This window comes from Epinephelus lanceolatus, chromosome 2 (genome assembly GCF_041903045.1).
Source record: "Epinephelus lanceolatus isolate andai-2023 chromosome 2, ASM4190304v1, whole genome shotgun sequence".
NCBI classification, from domain to species: Eukaryota; Metazoa; Chordata; class Actinopteri; order Perciformes; family Serranidae; genus Epinephelus; species Epinephelus lanceolatus.
Window position 1 is genome coordinate 24,741,074 of NC_135735.1, and position 17,668 is coordinate 24,758,741.

Sequence of the window (17,668 nt, forward strand, 5' to 3'; positions counted from 1 at the left end):
TTTTCTTCTGATTGGATTTGCTGACATAAATAGCTATAACTTATTGCCACTGATCCCAAAATTATCCAATTCTTAATACATTTACACACACAGTATATGATAGGGCTGTACTGAATGGCATTTTCTTACATTTGAAGATTCTATCAAGGTTTTCGAATGAAACTACGGATGTCTGTTGTAGCCTATTTCATGACATCATCACCCTAAAATAAAAATTTCGACATCCTTGAACAGAATCCTCAATTTGAATAAAGTGATTCATCAGATTAAATAAGTTTAAATAAGTCTTTTTAAATTTAATCAACTTTCTTTAATGAATAAATGTTATTTATGCTGCTGTTAGAATGCTGCTTGACCGTCCTCTTTAATACAAGTGCATGCCTCCCTTTGTGTGTGTCCAGTGGAAGAGCAAACCTTTTTGGGGTTTTTTTACTTAAGTGAAAATGTTGTTTTTGAAAGGCTATACATCAACAGATATGGCCTGAAGAAGAATAATTTGTTAGAATTTGATGATTACATTTTGACTTTTGGACTGACCAGTGCTCTGGAGTTATTGAAAATGTTGGAATCACACAAGTTGGAGACAACTTTATGCAGCCACCCCTGGAATGTAGTTCTACAAATAGTACATTAATGATAATGTAGCCTAATCTTTATCTGCAACTATGAACAGAATGACCAGACATGCAAAAAAAGCTGTGCAGCATTTGAGTGTTATAAATGAACCTTCAAGGCTTCAAAGTATGCAGTGCAGCCCTTGAATTTGACCACCCTGAACGTGACCATGTGCTTGCCAGAGCTACGTGCAGCACATACAGTACGACTGTGACAGTGACAAAACTGTAAAGACACTGAAGCAAGCGTCAGACCAGTGACATAATGTCTTCATTTGTTTTCGCAGAGCACATAGCTTGCGGCTATCAGAATACAATAGGAAGCTGACAACACAAGGAAAACATTGGGAGTGCTGGGAAATGCACATACTGTAGCGTAGTCAGCCAGCAACAGTAATTACAGACTGGACTGAAGAAAACCAGGAAGGAACCCTCTGTAGGCCCGATAAGCAGGCAGTGTGCCTCAGAAACAGTGCACTCGTGGACTTCAGCCCACCGGCTCTGCCCTTCACCAGGCCCCAGAGCTCTACAGTATTATCTCAGCTCTCTGAAATCTGGCTGCGTGTTCAGTCAGCGGTGCCAAAACAAAAGAAGATCTGTCACAAGCAAGGTAGAAACACTGGCAGAGGGTAGTAAATGTCAGTCAACTTCAGAGGAGAAAACTGTTAATTTACACAAACAGGAGAGGAATTGTGAAGTTTCAGGGCTGTCTGAAGGCCCGTCTGGCCCAGGTGTGTTCACCACATGGCTCCTCTGGAGAATGATTTATCTGGACACACTGAGCACAGAATAACGTCTGCCCAGCTACTGACACAAACAATTCACTTGAGCAATTATTCTGAGCCTAACTACACATTCTCATGTGTTACAATAAATTAGTCCACTGAATTTGTTATCATTTACACTGAGTGTGTCCAGTGTTCTAAAATTAAGAGAAATGGCCAAAGAAAACAGATTCACAAAGCCATCAGAATATCACAAATGAGTGAACATGGACCCTCTTATGACCAAGACAGACCAAAACAACCTCGAAACCTAGCGGCAACAAAAGCCAACTGCTGCACCGTCTCACATTGCGTATGTCTCGGCCAAAAAGTTGCACACGAACACACCACAAAGACTACAGCTGACAGCCAGGTTCGTTCTGCACCTGTGTGATAGGACATAACTCTCCACACCAGCAGATGTCAGTTATTTGTGTTCGTCATTCAAAAAGGGAGACCGAAAGACCGGTTCCCACGTTAAAAACACAATCCAATGTTGAAAGAAAAGAGCATATTTACTGTGCACCAGTGAAGTTTAACATAAATCATCACAAAACCTTTCTGCTGAAGAGTTCAATGACTAAAGACAAATAATCTGACTTGCTTAACAAGTTTGTTTTAGTCTCACTCCCTCTTGACTTTAGCTGTTTGTTTACGTTCCTCACTTCCATTTCTCTTCTCTGTCACTGAGCTAAACTGCCAATCAGAAGGATTTCATTCACTGACAGATGCTCACTGATGACCCAAGACTGACCAACATCGGCTTTGTGTATCAGGCCTTTTAAAGGTCTAGAGTGTAGGATTAAGTGGTACCCAGCGGCTAGGTTGCAGAACTGAAACTTCTCCTGTGTGCTAAGCATGTAGAAGAACTACAATGGCCAACATGGAAACATGAAAATGCCAATGTATGGTTTGTAAGTTCTGGGCTACTGTAGAAGAACAAGGCAGACTCCATGGAGATAACCCACCCCATATGTAGATATGAACGGCTCATTCTGAGGTAATGAAAACACAAGGATTCTCATTTTCAGGTGATTATGCGCTAACAAATACATAATTATATATAATATTCCATTTCTGCCACTACATATGCACCTAAATCCTACACACTGGACCTTTAAACATCAAAGATGTAGTAAATATAAACTGCAAGGTGAAGACAAGCTGCAAACTGACCTTAACGCATCAGTGTGTATCTTTCCCGTGTGTCTCTAAGCCTGGTGAGGGTTTAGATGGTGCTATTACTGCCTGGCAGAAATAGCAGATTCTGTAAGCCAACAATCAGTAAAATGCCAGGCTCAGAATAGACAAGTGTCATGTTGCAGAAGAAAACAGCACATGATCTGCAAAGATATCAACATGGCTAAATTCTGTAAACAAGAGACCCTGTAAACAAGTCTACCTCGGATGAACACAAAAAATGTGCAAAGTTCAAATCAATAACAATTGAGTGCTCTGGGTTCATCAGTGTTGAACTGTAGCGGGTAGCAACACAGATTCTCAGAAAACTAAATATTAAAAGCAGTTTGAACACTGTTGACTTGCTGCAACACCAGGAGTGTCTTGGTAGTTGAATCATGAACCATGGTTACGCACTGTGAAAGAGATCCGATGCCTTATTCTACATTTCAAAAAGCTGTGAGTGCTGCGACAAAGTACATGAGCTCCCTCAGACGCCTCCCAACCAAACTCTTCCTGTGGAGTGTGTCTGGCTTCCTGTCCAGATCAAAGCTCAGAGGAGTGCCGCCTCTGGAAAACTTCACCTCTGTGATTTTAAAGCATGACTAAGATACATTTCAAACCCTTTTCAGTACGCTGCTGTCCCTGACCAGATGGAACGGGTTAATGATATCCTGGGGTGAATGTACCACAGCAAAGTCTCCTTGTGCCTCCTCCAGTGGCTCCATCTTTCAGTACGGTACTGGTTTGGGTGTGATATCTCCTTACATACCTTTCAGTGTAGCAACAGCTTTTAAAAAAGCAGAAATCGTGTTTTATGTAACATTTATGGGCTAGCAGTCAACAGGGAACAACATGCCCCACCTATCTCTGAAAGTTCCTATCTCTTTTGTGTGGCTGATGCCCAGACACATGGGTCAGTTTTTATGCTGTGGAACAAGGAAGGAAACATATTGCAGAGAGGAAGGAGAAAGTTTACGACACCTCCCTCGCAATAATGAGCACAAGCTTCCACTCACAGTTAGTTTATCAGGCTGTGTGAAATGTGGTTACATTGTTTTCAGCCACAGCATGACGTCCTCACACATCTTTATCAATCTCATTTATTTACTGATTCATTCATTCACTAGGACTTTCATTCACTAATTTATTTAACTGTTTGACCCATGTATCTCTTTAACAACAGTATTTATGTTGCCAAAACTAAAATGTTAAGTATCTAAATAAAAGCTCACCTACCTGTATGCAAGAAGCTGAAACTGTTGAATAATAATGTGACAGTAGAAGCAGCTTAAACATCCACTGTGCAAGATTTATGGGGATATATCAGCAGAAATGGAACAGCACATAATAAGTATGTTTCCTTTAGTGTATAATCACCTGAAAATAAGAATTGATGTGTTTTCGCTACCTTAAAATCAGCCGTTTATATGTACATAGGGAGAGGCCCCTTGTCTACGAAGATCGCCATGTTGCACTGCCATGTTTATACAGTAGCCCAGAACAGACAAACAATGGCTCTAGATAGGACTTGTTTTCATGTCAGTCGATGTAGTAAGCAGCCACTCTGCTACACGATAAAACCTCCTGAATGTCTGGATCAGAAATAAGGTGAGCACACATTAAGTTATCAGACCAAAAATAGTGGACAACAAACTTGCAAGTAATGGACGACCTGCCCGTCTGCGACATGCCAAACAGGGTACCAGAAACTCTGATTTGTGAACATGAAACTGATTTACTCAGTGTTTTCACAGCTTTAGATAGCCTGGGGTCTCATTTATAAACATTGTGCAGGCACAAAACGAGACCTGAAAGAGGCGCACGCCATTTCCCACGCAAAAGTTGTGATCTATAAAAGCAGACTTGATGGGAGAAACTTTGACGCATACTTTCTAACATTTTGGCGACGGGAAATTGGCAAGGAGGTTGGGGAGGTGGAAGCCTGATTGTAGAAAATGAAAATGAAAATGAATTTTTTGGTGCACATCATTTTTGTCATTTGTCTGTACGTACATTTTGAGTATGGATCCTACGCACTATTTTATAAATGAGTCCCCTGTTTTTTTTTGTTTTGGAGAAGAAAGAGAACTCTGGGTAAAAACCTCCTCAAAAATGAACACTGAAGGAATTCTAACCAGGAGAAGTTTCAGCTGGTTGCAATCTGCAATCCTCACAAATAGATGCCACTAAATCCCCCTAAATCTTACACAGTGGACCTTTAAAGACTAATGCAAACATTAAAGAACTGAGATCTTGGTGAGAAGTCTATCATAAGTAACACTCAATTATGTGTCAAGCTTGCAGGAGCAAGAGTCTGAAATGCAGAACACAATGTAAAAGACGAGGTAGTTGACATCATTTTTAGACTTTCCATAAGCATCATCATAATGTCGGCCTTCGTTTGGCTGCATGATTGGAGGGACCTGTGCAGCTTTCTGTAATGCTGTTTTTATCCCCGCACACTGTTGTTAAGTTAAACTCCAGTAAAGCCGGTAATTACAAACTAAAAACGAAAGGCTGGCACAAGAATTTGCAGTTGTAAGCTACTGAAGCTGTGGCGAAGACTATCAAGCCAAGAGGTATTTTTTTCCCAGACATTTTGGCAACAGTCGAAGGACAGTTTGAAAAATGTGGAAGTTTGCGTGTGAATGTCAACGGAAGTGCTTTGCCACACCGGTTACTGTCTGTGTTGCAGTGAAATACAGCTCGAATACACAGCCTTGTGATGTCGAGATGTTTGCATGTTCTCTTGGCTCTAAGGTAACTGTATTCGTTGGAAGGAGGAGAACATGGTTCTGTAATCACTGAGCTTGTACGGAACATAAGCCTCGCAGATATTTGGCAGAAACACAAGACCGTTTGATAAAACATTCGCCAAAAGACTACTTATCTTATTAAGCAATACACTGTTTACGCTGCCTTTCCATATATTTATATCATGGCATATAAATGACTCAAAAAAAGGCTTACTGAAAGGGAAATTCCCGTAAGAGGAACGTTGAACGTTTATGCATAGAGATTGTTAATCACCAGGAGCATTAATCACATCAGTGGACCATCAGTGTCTGGGCCAGATGCTGTATGTATGAACACTGTTAAGATGTTCGCACGTTCACTGGCAGAGTCGCTCTGTAATAAAGTTTGGATCTTACAGTTTGACTGAGAAGGGTCGGCTGTATCTTCAACAGTCTTACAGTCCAGAGGAAATGATTACTCATACACCAGTGGGAAGGAGAACCACCACTGTTTGTATGACTCTTTTGACCCCCCTTAAAAAACGTTGCTGAACAAATCATGCATCATCTGGCAAGACACATGAATCATACCAGACTGAGTGCTCATGCTGTATTTTGAAACCTGGAAGTGAGAGAAGCTTTTTTTCCTCATTGGTCCAAATTTGAATCTGTTTTTTCCTGCTTTGTTGGGAATCCAATGTCAAAAGTTCAGCTGTGTTTGATCAGTGGCAGTGGCTGCATATTAACCTGCACCCACAGGAGAAAACATTAACAGTAGCAGTTTCTGTCACTCACTGAGCTTCATTTGGTAACCTCACAGTTCAGACTGTCAGCACCACACCTTTCTTTATTATGCAGTCTGTTGTATTACAACAACCCAAAGACAGAATGAAGGCTATTTACAGCCTGGAGGCTGCTGAGCAGGTGGAGTCAAAAGAGCCAGTTAGTTAACTTGTACTGACAGGACAGCTTTTAGTTAATGGTGGGATTTGGTGAGGAACGACTGTAACCGGGATCTACCTGTTTCTGCTCTCTTTGAACTTCAACTGGCTCTTACTCTAGTTTTGAATGGGTTTGCATAGAGGCATGTTTGAAAAGCTGCCACACAGTCACAAAAGGGATGTATGCTCAAAAGTGATTTATGACATGAACACCAGCCTAAGAAAAATGCAGCTTGCGCAAGTGGAGATAACCTTTGTGTTATCAGGGAGACAGAGACAAGCCCAGATGTCTGCCTGCTGTCAGACAGCGTTCAATCACGGCGATCACGGTAAAATGCGAGATTCAGCACGTGTTCATAAAACTTCAAACTCACCAGGAGCAAAACAACATTGCTCTCAGCCAAACAGCAGCAAACAAATCAACATTACCTCAATCAACATCCCAACTGATACTAATGTAGTGACCATTGTCGGTCCATACTGTGACCCGTGGACTACTCTGATGATAGCCTGTTTATTCCCTTTACAATAACTTTTCATACAACCTTAATCTAGCCTGGTTGTCACACTATAGAGTCCTTGTCAAACTTGCTACTATTCTCAAACAAGGAAAACAGCACCTCTGTCAGGTGTCTCAGCCTCACCCCGACCACTTATTTAGGGAAAGACACATAAGCTACAAAGTGTAAAACAAAAGAACTGACCTCACATCTCAATCAAACTCTTCTTCCTTCCAGTGTCTTCGCTCCTGGACTGCTGTGTAAAGTTAGTCGGTCCTCAGTCAGCCTGACAGGCAGCAGCAGTTTCTCTGAGCAGCGGAGTCCAGTGTTTGAGGGCGGGGCTGCAGAGTCAGACACATCCCTGAGCAGCTTCTGTGGCTGCTGTTGAATCCACAGGATCCAACTTTACTCATGCCAAAGACATATTTCACTTCTTCACCGACCACCCGCCGCCTGCTGAGAGCCTGTGAGTTCACCCCACACGAGTATTATAACTAATTGCACAACAGGTTGCATTTATTTATAGGAATGAATTAAATCTGGGTGGGCTGCAAATCTAAGAAACTGGACAGAAATAAAAGCTGAATCATAACATACTTAGCATTTAATTACTTAAAGGCATGGGCATGAGCCTCAACTAAACTTTTAAGGATTTTGAATAGCTTCAAAATACACCACAAAAGCAAACATCCAGCGCAAACTTCATTCGTTGCTCCTCATTTTGCACGAGACCACCTGGGCCTACGCCCCGCGCCACAGTTGGTCCACACACTATACATTTGACAGCGTCAGCAGACACTGGAGTCCATACAGCACATGGACAAAACCATTAAACAAACACTGCAAACGTGTGCGCACGAAGTTAAGTCCTCTGCCCACATGTATTCACTATAAAAGCAAATGTCGCCATCTTGTGGCCAGACCAGGAACTACAATTACAGGAAGACTGGTTTAAAGGATCAGTTCACCCATATGAAATGTATTTTCTCACTTAACTAAAGAGTGGCCATGGTTTAGAACTTGTCCCACGTTTTATTAGATCATGTTTGACCTTTCTGCCTCTGCCACAATACAATGAAGATTAACTGCATTTTGTGTGTGGTGCCCGCAGCATTGGAAAATGGACACAGTGCACCAATTTCAGAACATGCCTTTGAATACAGTTGTCATGCAGACCATTTTTTTGCCTCAAAGTTGTTCCTCAAAACTGCTTGGGGGGTGTTCTTTAATTATCAGAGGAAGGGGGTGGCTTATATGTGACTTTTTAAAATCTATTTTTTAGCCACAAATATTTTTACTTGAGCCTCTCCGACTGACTGGAGAACAAGTGCATGACGCTCCCTCTACCACAAATAACTTTTTTTGTTTGTGTGTTTCTTCTTTTTTTTTCTTTTTTTTTTGACATTCACACCAAAGTTAGGTATTGGAGCCAATGCAGCAAGCAAACATTTTGGGAGGAAAAAAAACTGTCCAGTGACCATGTCAGTAACTTGGTATGGTGGACATTATTTGATTTTGAAAATGTAGTTAGAATAGAAAGAAATTGAAAACAAAGTACTGGAGGGTTGTTGTTTTTTATTGTTTGTTTTTATGCATGCAGGAGAGCAGAATTAAATGTTTTTCACAGAATCTGGTTAGTGCAAACATTTTATTTTTGGCAAAAAAATTAATTCTAATTGATACATAGAATTAAGTGACTTTGAAGACTGACACCTACATCATGATGTCTTTAAGTTCAGTCCAAATTTGAAAATCTGCCAATAATGTCTGTTTTTACAGTTTCTGGCTGTGATTTAAAGGGTGTATTTTGGCAATTCTTAAGTAAAACACGCTTTTCAAACCCACCAGGGAGATTTTAGGATTCAGAGGGTATTTAAAATAAATATAAAATACAACATTAGCGTTGTATGTCCCTCCCAGATGCCAAAATAAAACACAAGTCCCTCCCTAGATTTTAAAATGTTATTTGACATGCTGTAGTCGCTAACTTTATTCTGCATTGTTTTCGTCTTTCTTTAACTCACATCCATAAATAACCATATTTTAGGGATGACATGAGACTGCTTTACTTGTTGAGACCCACGGTAAAACAGTCATGCCCTGATGAAGACTCTCTAGTCGAAACACACTAGTTTCTCCATGAATCAGTAAAGAATTTTTAACTACAGTTAGAGTGCCTAGGATGCATTTTTGGACTGCCTGCCTGTACCGTGTAGTTTTACACTGAGTGAACAGGCCAGTCATTGTTTTTTGTCTTTATGTGACTATTTGCCCTATGCTTGAGGAGCAACTGATTTTTTTATTTACTATTTACTACACAGTGCTACTACATTCCTTATTTTTTTCTTCAGTAAAACAATCATGTTGCTCTGCTGTCACTCGTATATATTTCACTCAAAACTGAACATTTCACAATAAAAGTTTCACTTCCTGTTCATTTGTCATGTAGGTATGGAAGCTGCACAGGACCACAATAAAGATTCACAATGGTTAAAATATACAGGAACAAAGTAACAACACATATTCACAATCTCCAACATTACACTGAAGAATATTTCTTTCTATATTCTAGCAAGTCATACCATCCAACAATAAAATCACTGATAAATGGGGCTTACACCTGCCTTCCGAATTTTGCACCATCTCCTCCTCCCTCATAAGTAACGAACAGTCCCTTATTATTGAGTATCACATTTTCAATATTTACTAATTCTCATCTCTCACAGTACGGTTATGTAGCATAGAGCTCAATTTTAATTAATAGAAAATTTCACAGATTACCGATTATTTTACTCGGTAATCTGTGAAATTTTCTTCATATGGTCAGTACTGTCCGTACAGTCTTACTTAATTAGCTCGCGATAGCCAACGTTACATCAGGACCGGTGTTCAATATTGCAGTTTCATCTTGGACACTGACTACAGAAAAATATAGCAATGTCAGACTTTGGGCATCGTCCATTTTAGGTTTGTTTTTAATATCAAATTCACACTTTGTCAACCGTTAGGCTAAATTTCTTTGACCAGTTAGCTAGGGTTAATGCTAAATACTAGCCAGCTAGCATGAACTAAAAATTCTGTTGCCATGGTTACCGGCCGTTTACTCCGCGTGGTTAAACTTGACCGGAACTATGTTTGAGGTGTCCCGGTTAAATTAAGAGAAAACCAACGATACATTTAGAAACTTTTTTTCATATATTTATATTTGAATATCATAACTGGGAGGTTTTACCTGTTAGCAGAGCATGTTATGAAGATTGTTAACATGTATGAGGTGATGACCCCTTCAGTGACGGAGACGCATCAGCTGTGGTGACGTTTGTTGTGTTTCTCGCAGCATCACCGCCACACCCTCAGTCAGAGTGCAGCAGCAGCAGCAACAGCAACAGCAGCAGCAGCAGCATGACACGAGTCGCCCTGCTAGTTTTGGCTCTCACAGCAGTCTGCAATGGCATCCTCCCTGAGATAGTGGACTCAGGCATCAGTCACATCCTGGAGGATAATCCTGCCCAGGGACAGACGGAGCTGGACCGCATGTTTGTGGAAGTGGAGCAGCTGCCAGATGATCCGCAGCAGAAGCCTGAGGATGCATTTCATCAAGTAGGCAGGCAGTTGACTGTCAGCATCTTGCTTTTAACATGACTTAGCAGTATTTCACTGCAGAAAACAACCTATGGCATTGTGAGAATCTTTTAAAAGGGAATCAAACACTTATATCTGTAGTGAGAAACAGCCTAAAGCTTGGAGGCAGGGGCAGCAGTGGAAGGAGCTAGAATATGGGAGTGACTTCTTACTGCATCTCTTTACATGTAATCTGTGTCTTATAATCTCCCTGATCCTTCCAGACGAACAACGAGAGTGTCAGTCCCAGCCCTCATCCCAATAACCTTCCTCCAAGTCATCACAATGAAACTGCAGCTGATAATGTGATTGATAACGAGTCTGTCCACACCTCAGCAGAGCAGGTAGGCTCATAAACAGTAAACAAAAACTGAGATAGTGTTTGAGTCCCTGTGTGAATGAACCTAAACAGATGTGCTGCCTTTGCACAGGAGACAAACAACATCACTGTGACCGCAGCCGTCCAGTCCAGTGACCTCGGGAACAATATTGATCATGTAAGTTTATCGTGTTTACCTACAGTCTTCATTGATACACAACTCTATCTTTAAACAGAAACCTTGTGTTTTTCATATTGCTTTTGACTGCTGAGTTTGAATTCCTGGACATGAAAAGGCCTCAGCATTGCATAATGTCTGGCAGCAGCATCACAGTCGTTGACTTGGCATAATGTCTGCAAATGAATCAGACAGTGTGTGTGTAGGATGCGCAGTGTGATTTCGTGTCTTCATTCATCGCCTGCGCTATGTGAAAAAATGAAAAAGTTGAAAGAAATGCTGACACGCAGGGGATTTGTTGAGTTTGTTTATCAAAATGATGACTGTACAGTAATGTTGCTAAATAAGTGATGATGCGTGCTTTGCTGCGTGTAACTGGAATTCGCTTTTAGGATTTAAGTTTCTAACAGGAGAGGGTTTTATGCAACAACACAGATATATAAGCATGGTTATTTACAGTATAGTCGTATAAAGAGACTCTTTTTATCACTGAGTCAACTGACGGCCCCTGACTAAGTGATGTATTTTATGGTCATTTCATATTATATTTGATGCATGACAAAAACAGTACTTAACAAGTGATAAACTGCAGGACGTTTGTGTGAAATGAGCGATTTGGAGGAATATTTCCCGGGAATACTGCGTCAGAGATGAGTTTTCCTGATACTTTTAGTAACTCTCAATACAATTCTCTGTTCGCTGTGGGCTTTCCTTTTGACAAATTCAGTGTTTTCTTATCGTTGATGCTTGACCATTGCTCTATTAGCTCTTTGGTTGTTTTAACTGCATACATTTCCAATGCAGGACAAGGCACTTAAGCAGAGTGTAGGCTCTGTCAGTGTTACAGTGCAATGTATTGCTGGGAATCTTGGGGTCCTAGCATTCATGTTCACCCAAACACCATTGTAGACCAAGCAAACCCCCTCATGGTAACAACACTCCACAATGGCAGTAGCACCCCCAGCAGGACAATGTGTCATGCCACACTGCAAAGATTGCTCAGGAATGATCCAAGGAACATGACAAAGAGCTTAAGGCCTTGACTTGGCCGCGGAATTCCCCAGATCTAAATCCAATCGAGCATCCCTGGGACATGCTAGTACATCATCTCGCAATCCACAGGACTTAAAGAATCTGCCGTGAAGACCCTGGTGCCAGACACCATGGGGTATTCCCAGATTTCCTGCTTGCTTCCTTGCTATGGGGGAGTGTTGTTGCCATGAGGGGGTTTGCATGCTCTGCAACAGTGTTTGGGTGAGTGGAGTGCGTAAATCAACATCCACATATATGCCAGGACCCAAGGTCTCCCAGCAGAACATTGCTGTTATTTTTTATTTTTTAAATAAAGTTGTCTGACACCCTTTAAAATCAAGAAGGCCCCGCAGGACCCTACATGAAGCTTTGGTGACCCGTAGTGGGGGTCAGGACCCCCAGGTTGGGAACCACTGGCTTAGAGTGGGTAAAACATATCAGGGAATACATTTATCTGTTATGTTTTTGTAACTTTGTATACTGGCAGGAGGGAGTCCATTAAATATATGCTGTTAGACACATGATAAAAAGACAGGAGAGGTAAATGGCTGATTACATGGTAACTCTGGGACAAGAATCTGTCCCAGTTGCAAGAGATAAAAATAAAACTGGAGGAGGTGCCTCTTTCTTCATAAATATGTTCTGCCTTCTTAATTAGCTCCAAGGAAGGATATGCAACCTGAAACTTTAATTTATTTAGTTCTTTACTTTGCATTATGGACAAAATACTGTGACCTGAATGTGTTTTAAATCCAGAGTTTCTCTTGACTTTGGGGTTCAATAGAGATGGATGGAGTGGCTGAACATTTCAAAGTCTGATGTTAACATTTGCTTAGCATATTTAACATAGTTTCTATATGTAAGTGGACCATCTTATTTCACATAATAACTGAATTTGGACCAAACCATGGAGTTCAAATTGATCCTTCCTCTGTCTCATCTTTAGGGATGCATCAGTGATGGGGACTGTGGGAAGGGAAAGTATTGCCTTTCTGACAAACGCAACTCCAAGTGTCTGCCTTGCAAAGCTGTGGATGTGGTAAGTGAATCTAAAGCTACCTTTATATGGGCGCCAGATCTCTCTATAATGTTTTGTCACTCTCAAACACATACACACGCACAGACAGCCACTTCCGGCCAGCTGGGGTTTCACCTCGACTGCATTGCAGTGTGTCCACAAGTGTAACTGGAGTGTGTTGTTTGTGAGCACTCTGTCCTATGAGCTTAAAAGAAAGAACAGGACATGTCAAGGTTAAATAAGAGCTCGTCTCTCAGAGGATGTCTGGAGCAAAAAGAATATTAGTAATAATGAGAGTCGTCTCTCCAGAGAGTCACCCATTGGTTTTATTTAAGACTTGGTTACTGCTGCTGATTTTGCAGTGTATTCACTGGATGAACTGGTCTCAGTGTAGCAGAAACAAAAGCAATGCAAAGGGATAAAGATACTGGCGGTCTGCCAACAAGAGCGCAGTGTGAGTAGATAATAAATACACAGAGGACAGGATCTGTGTCTCATCAGAAGCACTGCACTGGAAAACTCTGCATGGAAATAACCAGAACACTGTTAGCTATATCTCTGAATTAACAATTCATAGAAGGTGTGCAGGAACAGGAACCTGTCTCACTGCTATCAGAGACCAGTTGACCCGCTGATCTCATTTATATTTAACCAAAACAGCATCAGCGGACTTCACACTTAGAGAATAATTAATGTCATTAATGCTGCAGTGAGTTTCAGCCTTGTTGAACTAAAGGTGCATGCTGGGTTTTAATTTTTATGACTTTAAAATACACACTATGCAGGATTTTCCTTAAAAGCATTGTATAGACTGGGGATACTCAACTTGCTTTGCCCAGGGGCCACTTTTGCAAGATGACAGGAGGCCAGGGGCCAGTCACAGCAGTCCAACATAGGTCGCTGTACCCAGGGGCTTTTCAGGGCTTAGATCGGACCTCTGTCGGGGGGTCTGTCGGATTCTCTCCTGGCACTTTTTTGATAAAAAAGCTCTATTTTGATGGTTTTTCATGCAGTCTGGCACCGCATTTATATTAGAAGTACAAAAATAAATAAAGCAGCAGGCATCCAAGAGACACAGCGCAGAAGAAATGCAAGTATAGCAAGTCAAAACACCAAATGAGAGTGAATCTGGGGTTGGCTTTTACTTAACGTTCACTGGCAAGCTCCTGCACCATATACCTTTAAGACGCCACTGTGACAAACATAATTTGCATTAGATATCTACTGAAATGTTCGGAAAATTAAAGCTGTTTCTCCATTCTCTCAGTCCTGCACTAAGGATAAGGAGTGTTGTGGTGAGCAGTTGTGCGTATGGGGTCAGTGCACTCTGAATGCAACCAAAGGAGAGGCTGGCAGCACTTGTCAGTACCAGACCGACTGCAGCCCAGACCTCTGCTGTCTTTTCCATAAAGGTACAGTAAGACACACAGTGTAGTATATGCTGCTTAGTGGTTCTCTGCAGTCTCTCACAAAATGTATCTGAGTGTTATCTCTGTGCGTTCAGCCCTGCTCTTTCCCGTCTGCTCGGCCAAGCCCATTGAGCGTGAGCGCTGCTTCGGTGCATCCAACCATCTGTTGGAGCTGTTGTCCTGGGACACGCAGGACGAGGGACCCAGGAAACACTGTCCCTGTGCAGGAGGTCTGCACTGCCAGCACCTGGGGTGAGTACAGTGCAGTTAAAGGTCCAGTGTGAAGGGTTTAGGGGGATATGTTGGCAGAAATGGAAGATAATATAATAAGTACATTTCCATTAGATTATTATCACTTGAGAAGAATTGTTGTGTTTTCGTTATCGTAGAACGAGCTATTTGTCTACATAGGAGGCGGATCATCATCCACAGAGTCTGCAGTGTTTCTACAGTGGCCCAGAAAGGACAAAGACTGGCTCTAGATAGCACAATTGGTGTTTTCACGTCAGCCACCGTAATTAGCAGCCCCTCAGTGATGAGTAATGTCGTGAAAACAGATTTATTTTTTAAACATAGAACTGCCTTATTCAGTGTTTTTACCGGTTTAAATCACCAGTTTTGTTTATCTTGGAGAGGAAAAGACTCAGATTATTCAGCTCACCAAACAATCTCCTGAATATCTGATCTTAAGTTATCAGAGAAAATATGTGAGCACACATTAGCAGGTGTTGGGCTAGCTACCTGTCTCCGACATGCCCAACAGTGTCAAACACTGATTTGTAACGTAAAACTACTTTTATAGTGTATTTACCGCTTTAAATCACTAGGTCAGTTTGTTTTGGAGAGGAAGACACCTCTATGGATAATTCAGCTCCCGATAAAAACCTCCTGAACAATGAACACTAAATGATTTCTTATTGGGAGTTTCAGCTGGTTGCAATCTGCCATCCTCACCACTAGATGCCACTAAATCCCCCCAAATCTTACACACTGCTCCTTTAATAGCAAATCATGTCTTCTTATATCATGTATTTGCTGTTAAGATATTGAGGCTTCATATACATGTCACTCACCACCTTTTATCCCCATACAATACTACGGTGCTCTGCTTTTTGACAGGCGAGGGTCCATGTGCCTTAAAGGAGAGGACTCGAGTGAAGAGGACCTGACGGACAGTCTGTACTCAGAGATAGACTATATCATCTAGACACATTTGATTCAATTCACATTGCCTTGTAAACAACTAGACAGGAGTCTCCACTGACTCCAGAGCTTCGCTGCAAAGAGCCACTGCACTTTCTGCTTGCCAGCTTTACCCAAAGTGGTGAAGCTACACAGCATGGAAAATGGATGAGAATATATTTATTTCATTTGCTGTAATTGCGACCTGAGGTTTACAATCCTTAAAGGTTTCTGAAAATGTTGATATAAATGTCACTAACCAAAAACAGGAAACACTATATTTTCAAAGTCCCGTGTGATACTAAACACTGGTTTCTTGACTATTTGCTGCATCTCTATATTGTACTACAACTTTAACCCTTATCTAATTATAGAGTGCTACAATTAAAATTAACCCACAGTAGCAGCTCTGAACACCTGAGTATCCAGCCAGGTACAATAATGCTTCATGTACTGTGTGACTAACAATACAGTATCACAGAAGCAAGCAATAATAACTGTATATTACACATATATTTATCTACAGAAGTCAACACTACCATGAGACGTCAGCAGTCTCTGGTAAAAGATTCTGCAAATATTTAATATTTAAATCGCTGCTACCAATGACTACAACAGCTAATTTGCACCCTTTTACATGTCTGATAAAACCTCAAAGTTTGTTTTAGAGTAAATTAATAATTCTGCCTGCGTCAATATCCTAAAGTTGTTTGTAACAAAGCTTCTTCCCCACATGATGTTTGCTTCACTCTAGCAATATCTGCTTTGCTGCTTTGAGGACTATGTTTTTGCCAACACCTGGGCATCTATTTTTATGGCACAGAGATGACTTGTTATTACATGCACAACAAGAGGAAACACACATGCCATGTTATGGCAAATCCATCAGTTTTGCCTAATGAGAGTTGAGTCACTGAAACATTGCACCATTAAAATCATTACTTTTGCAAGTCAGTGTGCAGGAGCCTTTTCTACAAGTTTTATTCCTCTCGTCCCAAAGAATAAAAGGGACAAGTTTTATTGTTTAAGCTTCACTTATCAGCCCAAATGCCACTTTTTTTCACATCATTGGCACAACTTGGTTTTAATTTAAGATCCAGTTTTGATTGGTCAAGAAGCTGTTGTATACACCTGCATCTTCAGCTTATGTGGCACACCCCTGTGGGTCCAAATAGGCTTGAGCGGTATCAAGGTTATAAGGTCTACTGGGATATTAAGGAATCCCGAAGGTATGATTTTCAACATCATCAAAAATACAGATGCTCTTCCTTCTCTTAAACTAACATGGAGATGCTATATTGAGGCAATGTAGTGCACTGCACGCACCACCAGAGGTCAGTCTCTACTGGTGGAACAGTGTAACACTGCAAGTATTGGGGATAACGTTACAGGAGTGTTGCCACATATAACTTCTAGTCTTCTGTCTACAAAAGCAGTTTATTAGCTACATGATTTTATCAGACACATCATCTCCATTCTGATGTGCCAGTATCAGTGTCATCAGGTCCTCCAGCAAGATAGGTGTTTTTTTTTTTTTACAATCTATTACAATCCATTATTCTGTTGGTCCCAAGTATGTAAACCCAAGACTTGTCTGAGTAGGCAACACAACATTGTAGGCTAGACAATGACATGCATGCTCCAATGACTTGTAGACTTGTATCACAGGTAGCTCAGCTTTTTTTTTTTTAGTTACACAAATCCCGTCATATGCCATATACGCTGGAGAAATGTAGAAATGTCAAGGAGTGTGTGCAAATCCTAGACTCCCAAACATTAGCCTCCACCCCTTAATGCTTGTATGTGCTTTGTGTGACTCACCCTTTCAACATTCAGCCAGGAAGACGATTGCAAGCAATACCTGGTGTATGTGTGTGAATAAAGCTTTTGTACTTACAGCTGGTGCTGGATGTTAACTTCCATACAGCTACAACTGTCAAATGTAAACTCTGCACTGTTCTTACGCACTTCAACATGACATGCAGCTTGTACAAATCTTGCCTTTAGAAAAAAATAAAAGTTTTTTTTTAACACCAACACCCCCTTTTCTTAAAAAGGTGAGTAGGATCTGTGAAGTTAAATTAAGCCATTTTAATTTACAGTGAAAGAAAACTGCAGTTATGAAAAAAAGCATTTTAATTCCTTTCTAAAATCATCTTAAACTATGTTCACA

General features: G+C 41.0%; 2 protein-coding genes across 8 annotated transcripts in view; one reads left to right on the forward strand and one right to left on the reverse strand.

Moving 5' to 3' along the window:
• The window catches only part of mical2a (microtubule associated monooxygenase, calponin and LIM domain containing 2a), a 59,527-nt gene extending 52,457 nt beyond the window's left edge, over positions 1–7,070 (reverse strand). For 5 of the 7 annotated variants that reach the window (XR_013493568.1, XM_033624710.2, XM_033624746.2 and 2 more), the window contains exon 1: positions 6,941–7,070. The gene's annotated coding sequence lies outside the window, so the exon portion shown is untranslated. Of the gene's footprint in view, positions 1–2,554; positions 2,628–6,940 lie in introns of those variants that run through there. The other 2 variants (XM_033624692.2, XM_033624701.2) reach the window with 2 other exon arrangements.
• A 3,012-nt stretch (positions 7,071–10,082) lies between these two features.
• dkk3a (dickkopf WNT signaling pathway inhibitor 3a) lies at positions 10,083–17,391 on the forward strand. The gene is made up of 7 exons (XM_033624758.2): positions 10,083–10,336; positions 10,582–10,701; positions 10,789–10,854; positions 12,833–12,925; positions 14,172–14,316; positions 14,409–14,565; positions 15,433–17,391. The coding sequence occupies exons 1-7, from the start codon at positions 10,139–10,141 to the stop codon at positions 15,518–15,520; spliced, it is 867 nt and encodes a 288-aa protein (XP_033480649.2). The 5' UTR covers positions 10,083–10,138; the 3' UTR covers positions 15,521–17,391.
• The last annotated feature ends 277 nt before the right edge of the window (positions 17,392–17,668 follow it).

What these genes read in the sequence shown, in the direction of transcription:
- dkk3a (XM_033624758.2), top strand. Translation starts at nt 10,139, where the DNA reads ATGACACGAGTCGCCCTGCTAGTTTTGGCTCTCACAGCAGTCTGCAAT. An exon ending in CTTGCAAAGCTGTGGATGTG is followed by an intron (nt 12,926 to 14,171) that starts GTAAGTGAATCT and finishes CCATTCTCTCAG; the next exon opens with TCCTGCACTAAGGATAAGGA. An exon ending in CTGCTGTCTTTTCCATAAAG is followed by an intron (nt 14,317 to 14,408) that starts GTACAGTAAGAC and finishes CTGTGCGTTCAG; the next exon opens with CCCTGCTCTTTCCCGTCTGC.